At 42.3% G+C, this 18,782-nt stretch overlaps 1 protein-coding gene across 8 annotated transcripts in view; it reads left to right on the forward strand.

Moving 5' to 3' along the window:
• fam149b1 (family with sequence similarity 149 member B1) overlaps positions 1-18,782 on the forward strand; it is a 117,147-nt gene that overhangs the window by 90,113 nt on the left and 8,252 nt on the right. For 6 of the 8 annotated variants that reach the window (XM_059946197.1, XM_059946202.1, XM_059946198.1 and 3 more), the window contains 2 exons: positions 6,973-7,093; positions 9,353-9,478. In XM_059946197.1, coding sequence (XP_059802180.1) covers positions 6,973-7,093; positions 9,353-9,478 — 247 coding nt within the window. Of the gene's footprint in view, positions 1-5,971; positions 6,013-6,972; positions 7,094-9,352; positions 9,479-18,782 lie in introns of all 8 variants that reach the window. The other 2 variants (XM_059946203.1, XM_059946200.1) reach the window with 2 other exon arrangements.

Below are 18,782 nucleotides of genomic sequence, written 5' to 3' on the forward strand. Positions count from 1 at the left end.
ATTATTCTTATATTCATATTCATTAGGAGTGGGTTAATGGTTGGAGGTGCTGATCAGCCTTACTGCTTGAGGAGAGTAACTGTTGTTTGACTTAGATGGTCCTGGACTGGATGCTGCATAGCCTCCTGTCTGGTGGGAGTGGGACATACAGTCCATGAGTAGTCTGGGTCTTTGAATCTTTCATGATGTTACTGGCCCTTTTCTGTATATGCTGTATGTCCTTGATGGTGGATAGGTGCCGGTGATGCATTGAGCGGTATTAACTACCCATTGTAAAGACTTTCTGTCCACCTCAGTGCAGTTTCTGCAGCTTGATAGGATGCTCTCTACTGTACATCTGTAGAATGACATAAGTAATAGATATTCATAGAACAGCTCTCTTCGGCCTCCTTAGAAAGTAGAGATTGGTGAGCTTTTCTGATTGTGTGCAATGTGTTTTGGGATCATGACGGGCTGTGTACTCTGAGGAGTTTGAAACTGCTCACAATTTCCACTGCTATGCTGTCAATGTAAAGAAGGGTGTGAGTGGTGTGAGTTCCCCTAGAATCGGTTACTATCTCCTTTGTCTTGTTGACGTTAAGGAAGAAGTTATTTGCCTGGCATTAGGCCTCAACCTCATCCACCTCTGCATTAGTGCTGACCAGTGTCATGTCATTGACGAACTTGACAATGTCATTATTTGAGTGTTTGGCTGTGCAGTCAGTGATATGTGAGCAGAGTGTACAGCAATGGGTTCAGCACATAGCACTGGCAAGCACCTGTGTTGAGGATGATGGGGAGGGAAGAGTGGTTGTGCATCCTAACTACCTGTTGTTAGGAAGTCCAACAACCAGTTGCACAGTGGTGTATTTAGACTATTAATTAGCAGTTTGTTCACCAAGGACTGTGGGACAATAGTGTTGAATGCCAAACTGAAATCCAGAAACACTGTTACAACTTAACTGTCCTTGTTTTCTAGGTGTGTCAGGCCAGGTGCATGGCAAATGCTATGGCATCTGTTGTAGAGTGGTTCTGTCAGTAAGCATATTGATGAGTGTCCATTGTGGCAGGAATGGAGTTTTTTGTATGCACAATTATCATGTGTTCAAAGCACTTCATGATGATTTCCATCAGTACACTGGGTGATAGTCGTTTAGTTCTAAATAGAAACATAGAAAGCCTACAGCACAATACAGGCTCTTCAGCCCACAACGCTGTGCCAAACATGTGTAATGTTCTTTGTTAAAGGGGTGACGGTGGCTGACTTGAAGAATGTGGGACACCAGCCTGGATGAGTGATGCGTTGAAGATGTCCCTGAAGACATCAGTGAGCTGGAGTGTACACTCCCTGAGTACTCAGCCTGGGATGTTGGCTGGACCGGCTGCCTTATGGGGATAGACTCTCTGCAGGGTCCTTTCTCACGTCTGCTGCTATTACAGACAGTGGCTGCTCCCCTAGGTGAGGGTAGCTTTTGTGGCTGGTGTTGGTGTTACATGCCTCGAACCCTGCATAAAAGTTGTTTAGAGCACCAGGGAGGATGTTGTTATGATATAGGTAACACTACTTTTCTTTGCATAGTCAGTAATGCCCTTGATGTCCAGCCACATGTGCTGGGGATCACTATCAGGCTGGTTCCTGAATTTCCTGAGCATAGGCAGTCTTAGCCCTCTTGATACCCAAGATGAAGTTTCTCCTGGCTGCTCTGAGAGTTATTCTGGTTGGGCCATGACATGACCATTCTTGAGGTACCAACATCTTACTGATGTAGCTGATGACAGATGAGGCATATTCCTTGAAGTCTGTGTCTTCGTTTGTGGTGGCCTCCTTGAACATCTGCCAGTTAGTCTGTAAAAAATGGTCCTGATTGCCTCATTAGGCTATATAGTCTTATAGAATCATAGAAAAGTACAGTACAGAAACAGACCATTCAGCCCATCTCGTCCTTGCTGAACCATTTAAACTGCCTAGTCCCATTGACCTGCACCCGGACCTTAGTCCTCCATACCCCTACCATCCATGTACCTGTCCAAACATCTTTTAAACATTGATATCAAGCTCACATGCTTCACTTGCACTAGCAGCTCGTTCCACACTGTCAGACCCTCTGAATGAAGAATTTTCCCCTCATGTTCCCCCTTAACCCTGGACCTCTAGTGATGGTCCTCTTGAATGATTTCTCCATTTTCAGCCATAGTCAGTATGCTAGGATTAACATTATGGAGATATGAACAGACAGGGCAAGATAACGACATGAGATGGCTTTGTAAGCACCATATCTGTATGTATAAACATGGTCGAGTCTGTTCCCCTCATGGTCATAGTGACACGTTGGTGGAATTTAAATGATATGTCCTGCAAATTAACATGATTAAAGTCTTCTGCAATTATGAAGAGACCATTTGGATGTGTGTTTTGTAGAGAGCTGATGAAACTGTAAAGCTCTCCCACTGCATCTTTGGTATTTGCACTTGGAGGATATGGACAGTGGTGATGAACACAACAGTAAACTCCCTGAGCAAGTAATGTGGCTGGCATTTTATTGTAGGATATTCAATGCCCCAGAGCAGTAGCTGCTAACTACAGATGAGTTTGTGCAACAACCTTTATTAACATACGCACAGATTCCACTTCCTTTGGATTTCCTCCACACAGAGTTTCTGGCTGTGTGGAAGAGTCATTCTGCTGAGTTGAAATACTGAGTCTGGCATGTTGTTGTTTAGCCATGTTTTGGTGAAAACCTGAATGCAGCAGTTTCTCACCTCTTTCTGTGCTTTCATTCTCAATCTCAATCTATTTTATTTTCTAGTGAGTAGACGTTCGCCAGGAAAAGTGATGGTACTGCCGGTCTGGTTGGTTTAACTCTCAGCCTGGCTAGTGCCCTGGCTCTCTTGGTGCATTTTTGCTTCCTGTCACAACACCTGCGTCTGCTGCTTCTTCAGCTGAGCCACCTGGGCCAGGTCTCTGTCACTCACTGGTTCTGGTGTGTGTAGAATCTCTAGTCCATTAAGCACGGCTATTAACTCTGTTACTGGCGGCTTAAAAATAGTTTTGTCTAAGAGTTCAGTAATGCTGCATTAGCAAAGCTTTGGTTGACTGAAATCCCTGACTAGGAATTTTGAAACACTAAGCATTTAAAACTAACACTATTATTGTGAGCCAGAGAAGCTGCTGTGTTCCTCCACGCCACCATTTAAATACTTATACTTTCATTGACGCTATTGCCATTCTTTGTAGTTACTGTGAATGCCAGAAAGAAACCAAATCTCTGGAGACTATATAGTGACAAATAAATACTTCCACAATAAATTTACTTGGAACTTTTGAACATTCACCCTATCTATGCCCCTCATGATTTTTTTACACTTTTATTATGGTTACCCTGCAGTCTCCAAAGCCCCAAGGAATAAATTCCTTGACCTTTATAAGGAATAAAGTCCAACATTCTCCTAAGCCTTTACATTTTATTTCAGTTTAGAGTCAGAACACTACAGCACAGAAACAGGCCCTTCAGCTCATCTAGTTGGTGCCAAACTATTAACCTGCCTAGTTCCTTTGACCTGCACCCGGGATATAGAGTATATAAAAGATTTGGACTATAATGTATATTGAGTTGATTAGTAAGTTTCCAGAAGGCACCAGATTGGTGGAGTTGCGGATAATGCACATAGAGCACTTAAATAGTACAACACAGGAACAGGTCCATTGGTCCATGATGTTGTACCAAACTAATTAAACTAGTGATTAAGGGCCTTATTAAACTAATCTCTTCTGTCTACACAATACCTATGTTCCTACATTCTCTGCACGTTCACATGCCTATCTAAGAGCCTCCTTAATGCTTCAGTTGTAGTTGCCTCCATCACCATTCTTGGCAATGTATTCAAGGCACCTACCACTCTCTATGTAAAGAGCTTGCCTCACTCATCTCCTTTGAACTTGCCTTCTCTCACTTTAAAGGTATGCCCTATGGCATTAGACATTTTGACCCCCGGAAAAATATGTGGGCTCTCTATCTAGGTTTCTGATAATCTTAAAACCTTTGTCAGGTCTCCTTTCAGCCTCTATCACTGCAGAGAAAACAACCCTATTTTGTCCAACTTCACTCTATTGCACAAGTCCTTGAATCCAGGTAGTATCCTGGCGAACCTCTTCTGCATCTTCTCAAAAGCTTCCACATTCTCCCTATGATGGGGAGATGAGAAATGAGTACAATACTGCAGATGCAACCTAACCAGAGATGTATAAAGCTGCAACCTAACTTACTTTGGAACTGAATATTTTGACTATTAAAGGCCAATTGCCTTCCTTGCCACTCTATAAACTGGTGCAGCCACTTTCAGGGACCCATGGACTTGAACCTCAAGATCCCCCTCTACATCAACAGTAACTGTTCACTTTCCTTATATGTTCGATCTCAAAGAGAGCACACTTCACATTGAATACCCATATCTACATTGACTTACCCATAACTCAATATCTCCTCACATTGTTTCCCCCACTTATATCTATAACTGGTTTACATCCCGCTGTATCCTTTGGCATCCTTCCACTGTCATGGTGTGCACTGGCAATGACTGAACCCAGGTGCGGAGGAATGACAGACTCACCTGTAGAGATGGAAACAAGAGGTTATACATAGGAATTTCAGCTGTACATTGGTGGCTTGACCAAATAATACTGCAGGATAAATCATTCTCAGAACAAGGACCCCACAATAATTGGAAGTCCATTTTAAATAATCACAGTACATGGAAAACCGGCACCAGTCAAAATAAACTTTACAGAATTAAACAGGAATCTCAAGGACATAAGGACTCTAGTTAATACAACAATTAACAAATACTGGTGCTTTAGAAACCTTGGAACCCAACGCTTCAAGGCTCACTGCAAGGGCCCGCAGGGCTTAAGGCATCTTCACTATCCACAGTTTCACCAATCTTTGTATCCTTTGTGAGCATAATAACCCATCCATCCACATTTTCACTTATATGTATTACAAACAACAGAGGTCCCAGTACAGATCACTGCAGAACACAACTAGTCACTCTCTGTCCTTTTTGGGCAAGGTAGCAGATTGATATGTGAAGGTCTGTCAATGGGTGGAGCAGGATGTAGATTTGTTGGAGATATCAGCAAAGAAATGGAAGATGGTTTTCAATCCAGACTAGTGCAAGATGTTGCATTTGGGAGGCCAAACATGAGGGGACAATATAGAGTAAATGGCAGGAGTCTTAAAGGCATTGACATACAGGTTGATCTTGCGCTGCAAGCCTACAGATTCCTGAAAGTGGCAAAGCAGGTAGATAGGGTGGCAAAGAAGGCATACTTTTTGCCTTCATTGGTTGGAGTACTTAGTACAAAAGTTGGGATGTCACAGTGCATAAAACATTGGTTAGTCTACATTCAGAGCATTTTTGGTCACTGAATTACAGGATGGATATGGAACCTTCAGAGCAGGAACTTGAGGTTTATCATGATGCTGCCTGGATTAAAGGTTTTCGGCTATAAGGAGAGTAGGACAGACTTTGATTTTTTTCTCTGGGCATCTGAGGCTGAGAACCAAACATTCAGAAGACAAGTATATGAAATTATGAGATGCAAATATACAGTATGGTAGGTAATTAGAGACCTTATCCCTGAGAAGAAATGTCAAATTCTGTGGGGGCATAGCTTTAAGGTGAGAAGGAGAAAATTTAAAGGGATATGTGAGCAAGCTCATTTTACACAGAGAGTGTTGGGTGCCTGAAGTGAACTCCTGGCAGGGTGATGGAAGCAAATAAGATAGTAACATTTGTGAGCATTTGGATAGGCACTATGAACCTGCAGTGCAAGCAGTATAAGACAATATGCTTTCAGATAAGATCAATTTGATTTGATATCTTAGTCGGCATTGTCCCTGTGGGCTGAATGCCCTGTTCCTTTGCTGTACTGTGCTATGTACCCATGCCCTTACCTTAAACTTCTCAACTTAAACCTGTATTCTCTGTCTAGACTTCCCGGAGGAAACACTCCTGACGATCTATCTGATCTAGGTACCTCATAATTTTAAAAGCCTCTTTAACTTTTCTGACAATGCATTTGATAATGTATTTGTAAGGCATTTGACAAGATCCCACATGGTAAGCTTATACAGAGGTACAGATGCATGTGATCCACAGCGACTTGTCTGTTCTGATTCACTTGGCTTTTCCACTGAAAACACATAGTAATCAGTGGGACTTATTCTGGCTGGAGGTCTGTGACTAGTAGCTTCTGCAGGGATCTGTATTGGGACATGTTGTTTGTGATATATATTACATGCAAGAAAATGTAAATGGATGGATTAGTATATTCACATACAACAGAAAGATTAGATGGTGTAGAAGATTGCTAAAAGATATAATGGGTAAAGATCATCTGTAAATATAGATCAGGGCACATGCCATGAGTAGAGATTAGACAAATCTAGGTTGTTTACTCTGGAGTGGCAGAGGCTGAGGGAAGAGCTGACAGAGGTTTGAAAGATTATGAGATAGTGTAGACAACCAGTATCTTTTTCTCAGTGTTAAAATGTTTATTACCAGAGGGAATGCTTTATGCTGAGAGAGGAATAGTTCAAAGATGTATGGGGCAATTTTTTTTTTACACGGGGAGTAGTGGGTGCCTGAAATGCATTGTTATGGGTGGTGGTGGAAGCAGGTACAAATGAAGTATTAAAGAAGCTCCTAGATAGGCACATGAAATGCAGGAATAGAGGAATATGGACATTGCATAGGCTGAAGTTAGGAATTTAATTACTAGTTTAATTGGCTTGGCACAATATTGTGGGCTGAAGGGCCTGTTCCTGTGCTGTACTATTCTATGTTCATTTTTCTCACACTTCTCACCCTTTCCCTAAGGCATTGTGTTATGGTGGACCAGAAGTACAGGTTTAATTCAGCTTTATCAGATGTGGCAAATGAGAAGCACAAAGAATCAAAATTAATTTCTCTCTTTATTTCTTTGAACTACAGACAGAGTGCAAGGGGTTGCCTGTCTGCCTCAACTCAGTTTCTCAGGCACAATGCATTACTTCCACCAATCGGCAGCACTGATATTGGTCATTCTGCTGCAAAGTTATCTGAACAACCACAGGTACTTGAACAGCACCAACATAGCCTGCCTTGTTTTTGTTGTATCATGTTACATATTCATGACATTCAAATTGTTAACAAACATGCAGTTGCTTAATGTGAATCAACAACTGTTAAATCCTCGCCTCTTCGTATTCTGAAACTTTCCTTACATTTCTATAGATATTTTGAAGTCTGTGACCTACTTCCATTGCTGGTGGGGAGGATGAGGGGCACAGTGGCACCACATGAGAGACCCATGTTCAGTCCTGACTTTTAGTATCATTAAAAGTGGAGTTTGCATGTTCTACCTGTAAATGTGTAATTTCCTTTCACATCCAAAATATGTGAAGTTTGGTAGTTTAATTAGCTGCTGTATGTGGATGAGTTTTGAATGAGTATTGGTGGCGTAGGATATAGTTCAGCTGAAGATATGGATGGAGAAATTGCAGATGCAGTTAAATCCAGGCTCGTGTGAGGTGTTGTGATTCGGGAGATCAAATGTGAAAGGACAGTGCACACAGCAAAGACCCAAACAGTGTTGATGTCATAGATCTTGGGATCCAACCCCACAGCTCACTGAAAGTGACAGCAAAAGGGTTGTAAAAGGGCATATGGCATACTTACCTTTATTAATCAAGGCATTGAGTTAAAGAGTCAGGAAGTTACAGTATGTCAAGAGGCTTTATAAAACTCTAGTTAGGTCACATCTGGAATATTGCACTCAATTCTGGTCGCCCCATTATAGGAAGGATGTGGAGCATTGGAGAGGGTGCAGTAGGGGTTAACCAAGATGCTGTCTCGATTAGAGGGCATATGAGATGAGGAGAGATGGGACAAACTAGGGCTGTTTTCTCTGGAATAGCTGAGACTGAGAGGGGAGCTGATAGAAGTTTATTAAATTATGGGAGGCATAAATAGATAGTATATTTTTACTAGGGTCAAAATGTCTGACACTAGAGTGCAAGCATTTAAGAGAGGGGAAGGTTTAAAGAAGATTTACAGGGTATTTTTTTCTTACACAGAGAGTGTTGTGTGCCTGAAATATACTGCCAGGTTGCAGGTTGAAGCAGATGAAGACATTAAGAGGCTTTTACATAGGCACATGATTATGCAGAGAATGGAGGCATAAAGACCATATGCAGTCAGAAAGGATTAGATGTCATTTGCTTAATTAATCGAGTACAACATCATGAGCTGAACCTGTTCCTGTGCAGTACTGTTCTACACTGCATGATGGATAGGCAGAATTGTTTTCTTATGGTTGGAGTATAAAGAAACAAGAGGTCATGGGTTGAAGGTGAAAGTCAGGAGCTTAAAGAGAAGCTGAGGGGAATGTTTTTACATTGAGACTGGTTGATACCTAGAACCTACTGTCAGAGGAGGTGGTGGAATCAAATAGAGTCATTACATTTAAGATAAAACTAGACTGGTATTTGAATACGCAAAGCATAGAAAGATACAGATCTAATGTTGGCAAATAGGATAAGTGCAGAAAGGCAAAAATTGTCATCATGATGTGGGGATATTTTATTACTGCTTTAAATCCAAAAATATTAAAGTTTCAGGATATTAAACACATTGTATATTATTTCATTCATAAAATTGTACAGCACACAGTAAGCTCACTCAACTGACGAGGTTTGAAGGATGCAATTAAAAATATATCCTTCTCAGAAGATAAAGGAGTTCACAGATCAAAGAGCTATAGGTAGGAGACCTATTCCTTTTGCTTACAGATGAATAGATTTTCATTGGCCCAGGAGAGTTTGCTGGAATTGAGATAGGACATATGTATCCTTAATTTTGACATTTTCCTCTATTCACAAAAAGCACATAAATAAATTTTCATCTCAACTCTTTTCACTACAAATATACAGGTATCTAGAAGCTCTTTTCAGATTGTTTTCCTAGCCACCTTTCAATATGGTACAGTACACTTTATTTGTTTTTCAAATGGCAGAATCCTCTGTGCTAGGGAGAACAAACACACTCACTGAACATCTCTGCTCAATTCTTAAATGTAAGAACAGAGATGTCCAAAGGTTCTATCCCAGAAGGAGGTAAATTCTGAACAAACAGGCTACTTATCCGAAACTGTTCAACTATAACATGTCTCAATAAAAAGTGAGCTGCTGTTTCTCAACTTTACATTGGGCTTTGCAGAAAATCTAAAAGGAAGAGGTTGTGGCAAAGCTAAGAGTAAATCATTCAGCCTAGTCACAATAACAGCAAGACTGAGAATGATGAGAAATTAACCTTTTACATTTTTCCACTATAGAAATCACAAATACATTCAAATCGAACCCAGAGTGCAATTATCAGTGAAACAAGCCACCTACCTCCAAGAGACAAATACGTGGGGAACAAATACTTAACAAGGCCTAAAACCACACACACATTTCAGGTAAGGAGAAATGTCAAATTTAACCAGATCATGGATGAGATACTGTATGCAAACCAGAAAGTTTTTGGCTTAAACACAAAGTACATTGCAAATGCTGTGGTCAGATCAACATGTACAAACAAGCTGGATGAACTCAGCAGGTTGGGCAGCATCCGTTGAAATGAGCAGTCAATGTTTCTGGCCAAGACCCTTTGTCAGGCCTGAAGAAGGAGGGGGCAGGGGCCCTATGAAGAAGGGGGGGAGGGTGGAAGTTGCCAGGTCAACCAATCAGAGAAAAGATCAAGGGGTGGGGGAGGGGAAGCAGGGAGGGGATAGGCCAGAGAGGTGAAGAAAGGGAAAGCACTATGGGTAGTAGAAGAAGGCAGAATCGTGAGAGAGGTGATAGGCAGCTCGAAGAGGAGGCAGAGTGAAAGTGGAATGGTGGAAGGGAGGGAGGGAATTACTGGAAGTTGGAGAATTCATTGATCATACCAAGGGGCTGGAGACTACTCAGAGGTGTTGCTCCTCCAACCTGAGTTTGGCCTCATCATGGCAGTAGAGGAGGCCATGTATGGACATATCCAAATGAGATTGTGAAGCAGAGTTGAAGTGGGTGGCAACCGGGATTGGTTGTTGCGGACGGAGCAGAGGTGCTCGGTGAAGTGGTCCCCCAATCTACGTCAGATCTCGCCGATGTAGAGGAGGCCGCACCGGGAGCACCGGATTCAATAGATTACCCCAACAGACTCACAAGTGAAGTGTTGCCTCACCTGGAAGGACTGTTTGGGGCCCTGAATGATGGTAAGACAGGAGGTGTAGGGACAGGTGTAGCACTTACGTTTGCAGGGATAAGTATCAGGTGGGAGATCTGTGAGGAGGGACATGTGGACCAGGTAATCACGGAGGGAATGATCCCTGCGAAAAGCAGAGGGGGTAGAGAGGGAAAGATGTCCTTAGTGGCGGAAGTTGTGGAGGATAATATGCTGAATCCGGAGGCTGGTGGGGTGGTAGGTGAGGATCAGGGGAATACGGTCCCTGTTGTGGTGACAGGAGGATGGGGTGAGGGCTGAAGTGTGGGAAATGGAGGAGATTTGTCTAACTTCTGGTAATTTCTCCTCCTTCATTCTCTCTTTTTTTTTACCATTTCCCATTTTGGTTACTTTTTCACCTTTTCTCTCATCCTCACCCGCCTGTCACCCCCCCCACCCTGGTGTTCTTCCTCCTACCCTTTCTTCCATGGTTCACTGTCCTCTCCTAACATGGATTCCTCCTTATTCATCCCTTTCCCTCTAACACCTATCTCCTCTCAGCTTCTTACTTCACCCCTTCACCCAACAACCCATCTCTCCTTTCACCTCGTTTCATTTATCACCATCTGTACTCTTTCTCTTGCTCATTCCGACTTCTGCTCCCTTCTCTTCCAGTCTCAATGAAGGGTTTTGGTGAGAATGATGAGATTGCTACGGTCTGGACAATATCTTAGTGTCCTCTCTAGCCATAGGCGAGGTCCTGGAGAATTGACGAGTAGCTAATGTTCTATTATTTGACAAGGTAACCAGGGATTATACTGGAAACTATAGACTGGTGAGTTTCACATCAGTGGTAGGGAAGTTGCTGGATAGGATACATGAGCATTGGAAAACCATGGCCTAATTAGGGAGAGCCAGCATGGCTTTGTGCAGAGCAAGTCATGTCTTAATGACTTAGTTTTTTTATGAGGTGCTAGAGTGATTGATGAAGGTGCAACTTTGGATGTTGTTTACATGAATTTTGTGAGGAATCTGACAATGTCTCTCATGGGAGGCTCAACCAGAAGATTAAGATGCATTGGATCTATGGTGATTTGGCCATTTTAATTCAGAACTGGCTTGCTCATAGAAGACAGAGTGTATTGGTCGGAGGGACTTATACTACCTGAAGTTCTATGATTAGTAGTGTTCCACTGGGATCTATTGGGGCCTCTGCAGTTTGTGATGTATATAAATAACCTGGATGAAAGTGTGGATGGGTGGGTTAGTAAATGTTCAGATAATCAAAGATTGGTGGTATTGTGGATAGTAGAGAAGGCTGGCAAAGAATAAAATGGGATATAGATCAATAGCAGATATGCATGGAAAATGGAAGATTGAGTTTAACCCTGCCAAATGTGATGTGTTGCTCCTTGGTAGGTCAAACATAAAGAGACTGTACCCTGTCAAGGGCAGGACCTCTAACAGTGTCGATGAGCAGAGAGATCTTGAGGTCCAAGTTCATAGTTCCCTGAAAATGGCTACACAGCTTGATAGGATGATTAAGAATGCATATGGCATATTTGCCTTTATTAGTCAAGGCACTAAATTCAAAAGTCAGAAAGTTATAGACTCATTCACTCCCTTGTATCAAGTGCCAGAAAATAACCTGTTCCAATCCACATTTTCCGCATCCTTTCTGATACCATCAAAATTAGCCTTTCTCCACTTTAGAATCTCAACCCCTCAGATGGTGCTGTCCTTTATCTCACCACCTATCTCCCTGAACTCACTTTGCTGGATCTCATCATTCTTCCTACCCATGTCATTGGTATCGATGTGAGCCACGACCTCTGGCTGCTCACCTTCCCACTTAAGAATGCTGTTGGTTCAATGCTGTGTCCCTGCCTGGCACCTGGAAGACAACATGCCATCCAGGAATCTCGTTCTCATCCACAGAACCTCCTTTTTGTTTCCCTAACCATTGAATGCCCTATCACTAGAGCTCACCTCTTCTACCAACCCCGCCATCCCTGTTGAGCCACAGAGCCAGACTCAGTACCAGAGACCTGATAGCTGTGGCTTTCCTCTGCTTGATCATACCCCTAACAGTATCCAAAGCAATACAGTTGTTGAGGGGAACAGCCACAGGGGTAATCTGCCTTTCCCCTTTATTTCTCCTGAAGGTCATCCAGTTAGTGGGTTGCAGTTAATTGGGCCATCAGTTATTTGGGACAATTCTTAAAGAACAGAATCTGCTGGGATTCCCTTCATTTATTGGGGACACTATGCCACTTAATTGGGGCAAGAGATTGTTGCCGAATGGTTTTTAACTAGAGTCAGTCACGTACACTTGTGTGGCTGTTAGACAATACACCATGCTTAGAGTGAACAGTTTTTAAACAACATCAGTTTTATGTGTTTGTGTTCAAAAAGCAATGATTTTTGGCACATAGTTGGGAAGAGATAAGCAGTAGGACAAATCATAACTGTTTTGCTCTCTGTGGTTTCAAGCACTTGGCTTAGAGGTGCCAGAAACAGCTGGGAGTGAAAATGACATGATTTTACTACTTCAACAAGTTAGGAACAATGAAGGTATCAACCATCATCTTGAATACTAAAATGAAAATGAAGATTTGGAGAATGCAATCATCAAAAGCACTGTTTAAAGGCAGTCCATTATCTACACTAGGTGGCTGTGCTTATACTGTTCATTTATAGTCAATCAAAAGAACATGGCAGCATACACTGGATGAATTCCTCTGCTACTGCTAGGAACTATTACACAGTTTTATAGTACTGTAGTAGCATTGGTAGTGTTCTAATTTGTTCTGTACTTCATTTAAATACATAATTTGTACTCAGTTTGTCTTTTTTTATACCTTTTTAATTATTTCCATGAAATTTTAGCTAATTGCAGCAGCTACTTAATTGGACCAAAATGTACTGGACCTGATATGTCCCAATTAACTGGAATCCACTGTATATGGAATAAGCTGCCAGTGGATGTGGTTAAGCCAAGTATATTAATAACATTTAAAAGATACTTGGCAAGTACATGGAAAGGGAAAGTTTAGAGGAATATGGGCAAAACATAGACAAATAGAACTGGTTTAGCTGATAATCTTGCTCAGCATGGACTAGTAGGGCCAAAGGGCCTGATTCCATATTGTATGACTTTATAAACATCACTGAGTCTTTATGAAAAAAGACAGGCCCATCTAAAAGGACCGTTATACATAAAGTAAGAAAGTGTGCAATAACCGCATGTTGCTTCAGCACCAGGCAGAGAAGAGCAGCCCTTAAAAACACTTGATGGCAGCCAGACAGTAGTTACTCACATTATGGCTATCTTTGAGGAGAGAGGGAAATAAATAAGAAAAATCTCATAACTGTACCACCTGTAAAGAAAGATGCCCTCTAGTCTCGGATGCCAGGAGATCCACAAGGTATCGGTGGAATGGCAAGAGTGACATCCCACAAACAATACATCAATGCAAAATCAGAATTACTTAGTGCTCTCTTAAACTGTTATTCATACAGAAAAATACTGAAACTGTATATTGACTCTGTTTAGGCAAACACGGATGGAAATAGAAAGGAGGCCGTAAAGATGAGAAAGGAAGCCTTCTTGTGATTATATCATCAGGCAAGAAAGGGAATATCTCCTCATTAGCAGAGAGGTCACAAAGCCCCAAACTCAATAAAGAGCAGACTGCCAGAAATCTGTCTGGTGTTTCATTCTTATAAATCCATCCATAGTGTAACTAACATATCTGTTCTCTAATCTCAGAGAATATGGAACATTACAACACAGTATGAGTCAACAGTGTTGTGATGACCTGTATAAGCTAGCTCCAAGATCAATCTAACCTTTCCCTCTCACATAGTCCACACCCCTCATTTTGTCTTACACCCATGTTCCTAGGAGTCATACCTGTCCCTATTGTATCAGCTTCTACCATCAGTCACAGCAGTATATTCCAGGCACCCACCACTCCCTCTTACATCTTCATCTTGATGTCTCCCCTAAATTTTCCTCCACTCACATTGAAACAATTGTCAAACTGTTTAGTGACATTCTGAATCTATACAAACTTCTAAGAAAGTAAAGATGCTGTTGTGCCTTCTTTGTGATGACACTTAATGTGCTGGCGCTGGGACAGATTTTCTGATCTGTTAATGCTAAGGAATTTAAAGCTACTGACTCCCTCCACCGCTGATCCCCAAATGGGGACTGGCTCATGGACCTCTGGCTTCTTCCTCCTGTAGTCAAGTATCAGCTCTTTGGTTTGCTGATGCTGAGTGAGAGATTGTTGTTGTGGCACTACTCAACCAGATTTTCAATCCCCCTCCTATATGCTGATCTGTCAGCACCATCGTCAAGGCACGTTTCCCCCTTCATTCCTGAGCAGCTCTATCTTCTCTCTAATCATCTTTCTGTTCTTCAGATACATGTAGAATGCCTTGGGAGTTCCCTTACTGCTACTTACCAAGGTCTTCTCATCTTCCTTCTTAAGTTTCTTCCTAGCTTCCTTACAGTATCCAAGAGCACTGCCAGAATTTTGCATCCTACACCTTAAATATGCATCCTTCTTTCTCTTGACTTAATGTTCTACCTCTCTAATCAACCATAGTTTCATCACCCCATCATCCTTTCCCTGTTCAAGTAGGACAAATCAATCCAGAACCCCATGCAAGTTCTCCCTAAACAACCTCCACACTGCGTAACACACTCAAAATGCTGGAGGAATTTATCAGGTCAGGTAGGAGAATTTCCATTGATGCTGCCTGACTTGCTGAGCCCCACCAGCATTTTATATGTATTGCACTGAATTTCCAGCATCTGCAGAATCTCTAGTATTTATGATTTGCTCTCCACATTCCTGCTGTGCATTTCACAGAGAACATATGTTCCCATTCTACACCCCAAGTTCCTGCCAAATACCATTATAATTAGCCTTTCCTTAATTAAATACTTTTTCATACCACCTGCACTTACCTTTGTCAATAGCTATGCTAAAGGTCACTATCTCTGAAATGTTCATGCATCAAAAGGTCTATCACTTGACTAGGTACATTGCCTATTATTAGATCCAGCTTGGCCACTCCTCTAGTTGCCCCACCCACATACTGTCAGGAATCTTTTTTGGACACACCTAACAAATTCTGCCTCATCTAACCCTGTTGCACTACTGAGATACCAATCAATATCAGGGAAGTTTAAGTCAACCATGGCAACAACCCTGTTATTTTTGCACTTTTCCAAAACCTGCCTAGGAAAGAGGCTGAAAAGAAGGATCTCCAAGGTCGTAAAATCCAGATTACTCCCTGTACCAGGGGTTAGTGCAGTTAGGAATGGGGTGATTTCATGGAAGAATGAGTAGCTGTGGAGATGATTGAAGGGGGACAGGGTTTTAAGTTCTTGGAACATTGTAATTTTTTCTGGGGAAGGGGTGACCTGTACAAAAGGGACGGGTTGCACCTGAACTGGAGGGGAACTAATATCCTGGCCGGGAGGTTTGCTGGCGCTACTTGATAGAGTTTAAACTAGATTTTCAGGGGGCTGGGAACCACAAAGCATGTCAGTAATGGAAGGATCAGACCAGAAGGTAGATATCAAGGAAAGTATCGAAAGGCAAAATCGAAATAACAGTTATGATGGGTCAGATAGTTTTAAGCATGTATATTTTAATGTTAGAAGTATTATGGGTAAGGGTGATGAATTTAGAGCATAGAACTACAGTGTTGTAGCCTTTCCTGAAACTTGGTTGAGAGAGGGGCAGGAATGGGTGGTTGATGTACCAGGTTTTCAAAGTTTTAGAAAAGATAGAGGAGGAGGTAAAGGATGGGGGGAGGGGGGAAAGAAAGTTGCACTACTAATCAGGGACAATATCACAGCTGCATTCTGGAGAGACATAATGGAAGGATCAGACACCGAGTCCATTTTGATGAAACTCAGGAATAGGAAGGGTGCAATCACACTGATGGGATTGTACACATTATACTACTGACCCAATGAGGGACAGATATGTAATCAGATTTAGGAAATGTGTAAAAATAATAGGGTTGTTGTCATGGGGAAATTTCAAGTCCCCTAATACAAACTGAGACCTTCTTAGCGCGAGGGGTGTAGATGGGGCAAAGTTTGTTAAATGTATCAAGGAAGGTTTCTTATGTGGACAGTCCAAAAAGAGGAGGGGCAGTACTGGACCTGATGTTGGTTAATGAACTGGCAGGGTGACTGACATTTCAGTGGGTGAACAGTTAATGAACAGTGATCATGACTCCTTAACTTTCAGGATAGCTATGGATAGGTATGATCCTTGTAGGAGAGTTTTAAATTGGAGTAGGACAAATAACAAGGACATTAGGCAGGAACTAAAATGTGTTAATTGGGAACACCTTTTCTCTGGCAAGATCTCATCAGACACGTGGGGGGGTGTTCAAAGGTCAATTACACAGAGTACAGGAAAGGTCGGTTCCTGTAAGAAGGAAAGACAGGTCTGAAAGAATAATAGAACCTTGGATGTCCAGCAAGGTGGTGAGTTCAGTCAAGAAGAAAAAGGAAAAGTATGTAAAGCTTTGGAAGTTAAGATCAAACAAAGCACATGAGGAGTATAATGAAGTCAGAAAAGAATTAAAGAAGGGAATTAGAAAAGCCAGGAGGGGTCATGAAACGTCCTTGGCAAGTACGATTAAGGTGACTCCCAAGGCATTCTATAGATACATCGAGTAAGTGGTTAGCTAGAGAGAGGGTGGGGCCACTCAAGGATAAAGGGGGGAATATTTGCTTGGATGCAGAGAATGTGAATGAGGTGCTTAATGAGCATCTTTCTTCAGTATTTCCCGAGGAAAACATAATGGCAGACCAGGAGATCAGTGCTGAGTGTATAAATATGTTAGGGCATTTAGAAGTCAAAGAGGAGGAAGTGTTAGGCCTCCCCAGGGCCTGATGGGATTTACCCCAGGTTATTGAAGGAGGCAAGAGATGAGATTTCTGGGATCTTGCACAGTCTAGTCTTGTCCTCCATTGCTACAGGCGAGCTCCTGGAGGACTGGTGAGTGACTAATTTTGGCCTTCTATTTAATAAGGGAGCAAGGGAATATCTCAGAAACTATAGACTGGTGAGTCTCACATAGGCTGTAGTGAAATTGCTGGAGAAAATTCTTAGGGAGAGAATATATGAGCATTTGGAAGCCTATGGCCTAATTAGGGAGAGCCAGCTTGTCTTTGGGGATGGTAGGTCATCCCTTGCCAACTTGACAAGGTGATGAGAGAGATTGATGAGGGTAGGACAGTGAATGTTGTCCACATGAGAAGGATGTTGAAGCTTTGGAGAGGGTAAAGAAGAGGTTTACCAGGATGCTGCTTGGTTTAGAGGGCATGTGTTATCACAAGAGGCTGGATAAACTTGGGTGATTTTCTCTGGAAGGGAAAATTCCAAAGATTGAGGGGAGACCTGATAGAGGTTTACAGGATTATGAGAGGCATAGATAGAGTGGACAGAGAGTATCTGTTTCCCACGGTCAAAATGTCTAATATCAAAGTGCCTGCATTGAAGGTGAGAGGGGTAAGTTTTTACTCAGGGAATCATGGGTGTCTGGAAAGTGCTGCCTGGTATGGTGGTGGAGGCAAATACATTAGAGGATCTTAAGAAGCGTTTGGAAAATGTGGGAGGAAACATACCATAAGGTTATCTTGTTCTCATCCACAGAGGTACTCTTGTCTCAGCTTATTGGTTTGTCTTTGAAGGGTATAAGGAGAGCTCCAACAGCAGAAGATTCCAGAAATAGCTGTGGAGGTATTGGAACAAGAGGTAACAGTGAGGAGGAGGAGGAGGAGGATATTGTAACAGTGCCTCCGAATTTAGCATTGTGAAAAAGAATCAACCAAGATAGAAGGCAGAGACATGCAGCATTAGTAGGCTGCAGTCAGGCGTTGGATGGAGTGAAGATAGTGTGGCAACACACTGAGTTGCTGAATCCTTAACCACATTGAAGTGCAGGGGAATCTTGGGATTCAAATCCAAAGCTCACTGAAAGTGACCATGCAAGTAGATCATAAGACATAGGAGCAGAATGAGGCCATTCAGCCTATCGAGTCTGCTCCCCAATTCCATCATGGCTGATCCCAGATCCCACTCATCTCCATATACCTGCCTTCTCGCCATAGCATTTGATGCCCTGACCAATCAGGAAATGATCGACTCCTGTCTTAAATACACCCACAGACTTGGCCTCCAACAGAGTCTCTGGCAGAGCATTCCACAGATTCACCACACTCTGGCTAAAAAAATTCCTCCTTATCTCCATTTTAAAAGGTTGCCCCTCAATTCTGAGGCTGTGCCCTCTTGATGTGGATACCCTGACCACAGGGAACATCCTCTCCAGATCCACCTTGTCTAGTCCTTTCAACATTTGATAGGTTTCAATAAGATTCCCCTTGCACACTTCTAAATTCCAGTGAGTACAGGGCCAAACTTATATATTAACCCCTTCGTTCCCAGAATCATCCTCATGAACCTCCTCTGGAGTCTCTCCAATAACAACACATCACTTTTGAGATGTGGGGCCTAGAACTGTTGACTGTACTC

The sequence above is a fragment of the Hypanus sabinus genome, chromosome 21 (assembly GCF_030144855.1).
Source record: "Hypanus sabinus isolate sHypSab1 chromosome 21, sHypSab1.hap1, whole genome shotgun sequence".
NCBI classification, from domain to species: Eukaryota; Metazoa; Chordata; class Chondrichthyes; order Myliobatiformes; family Dasyatidae; genus Hypanus; species Hypanus sabinus.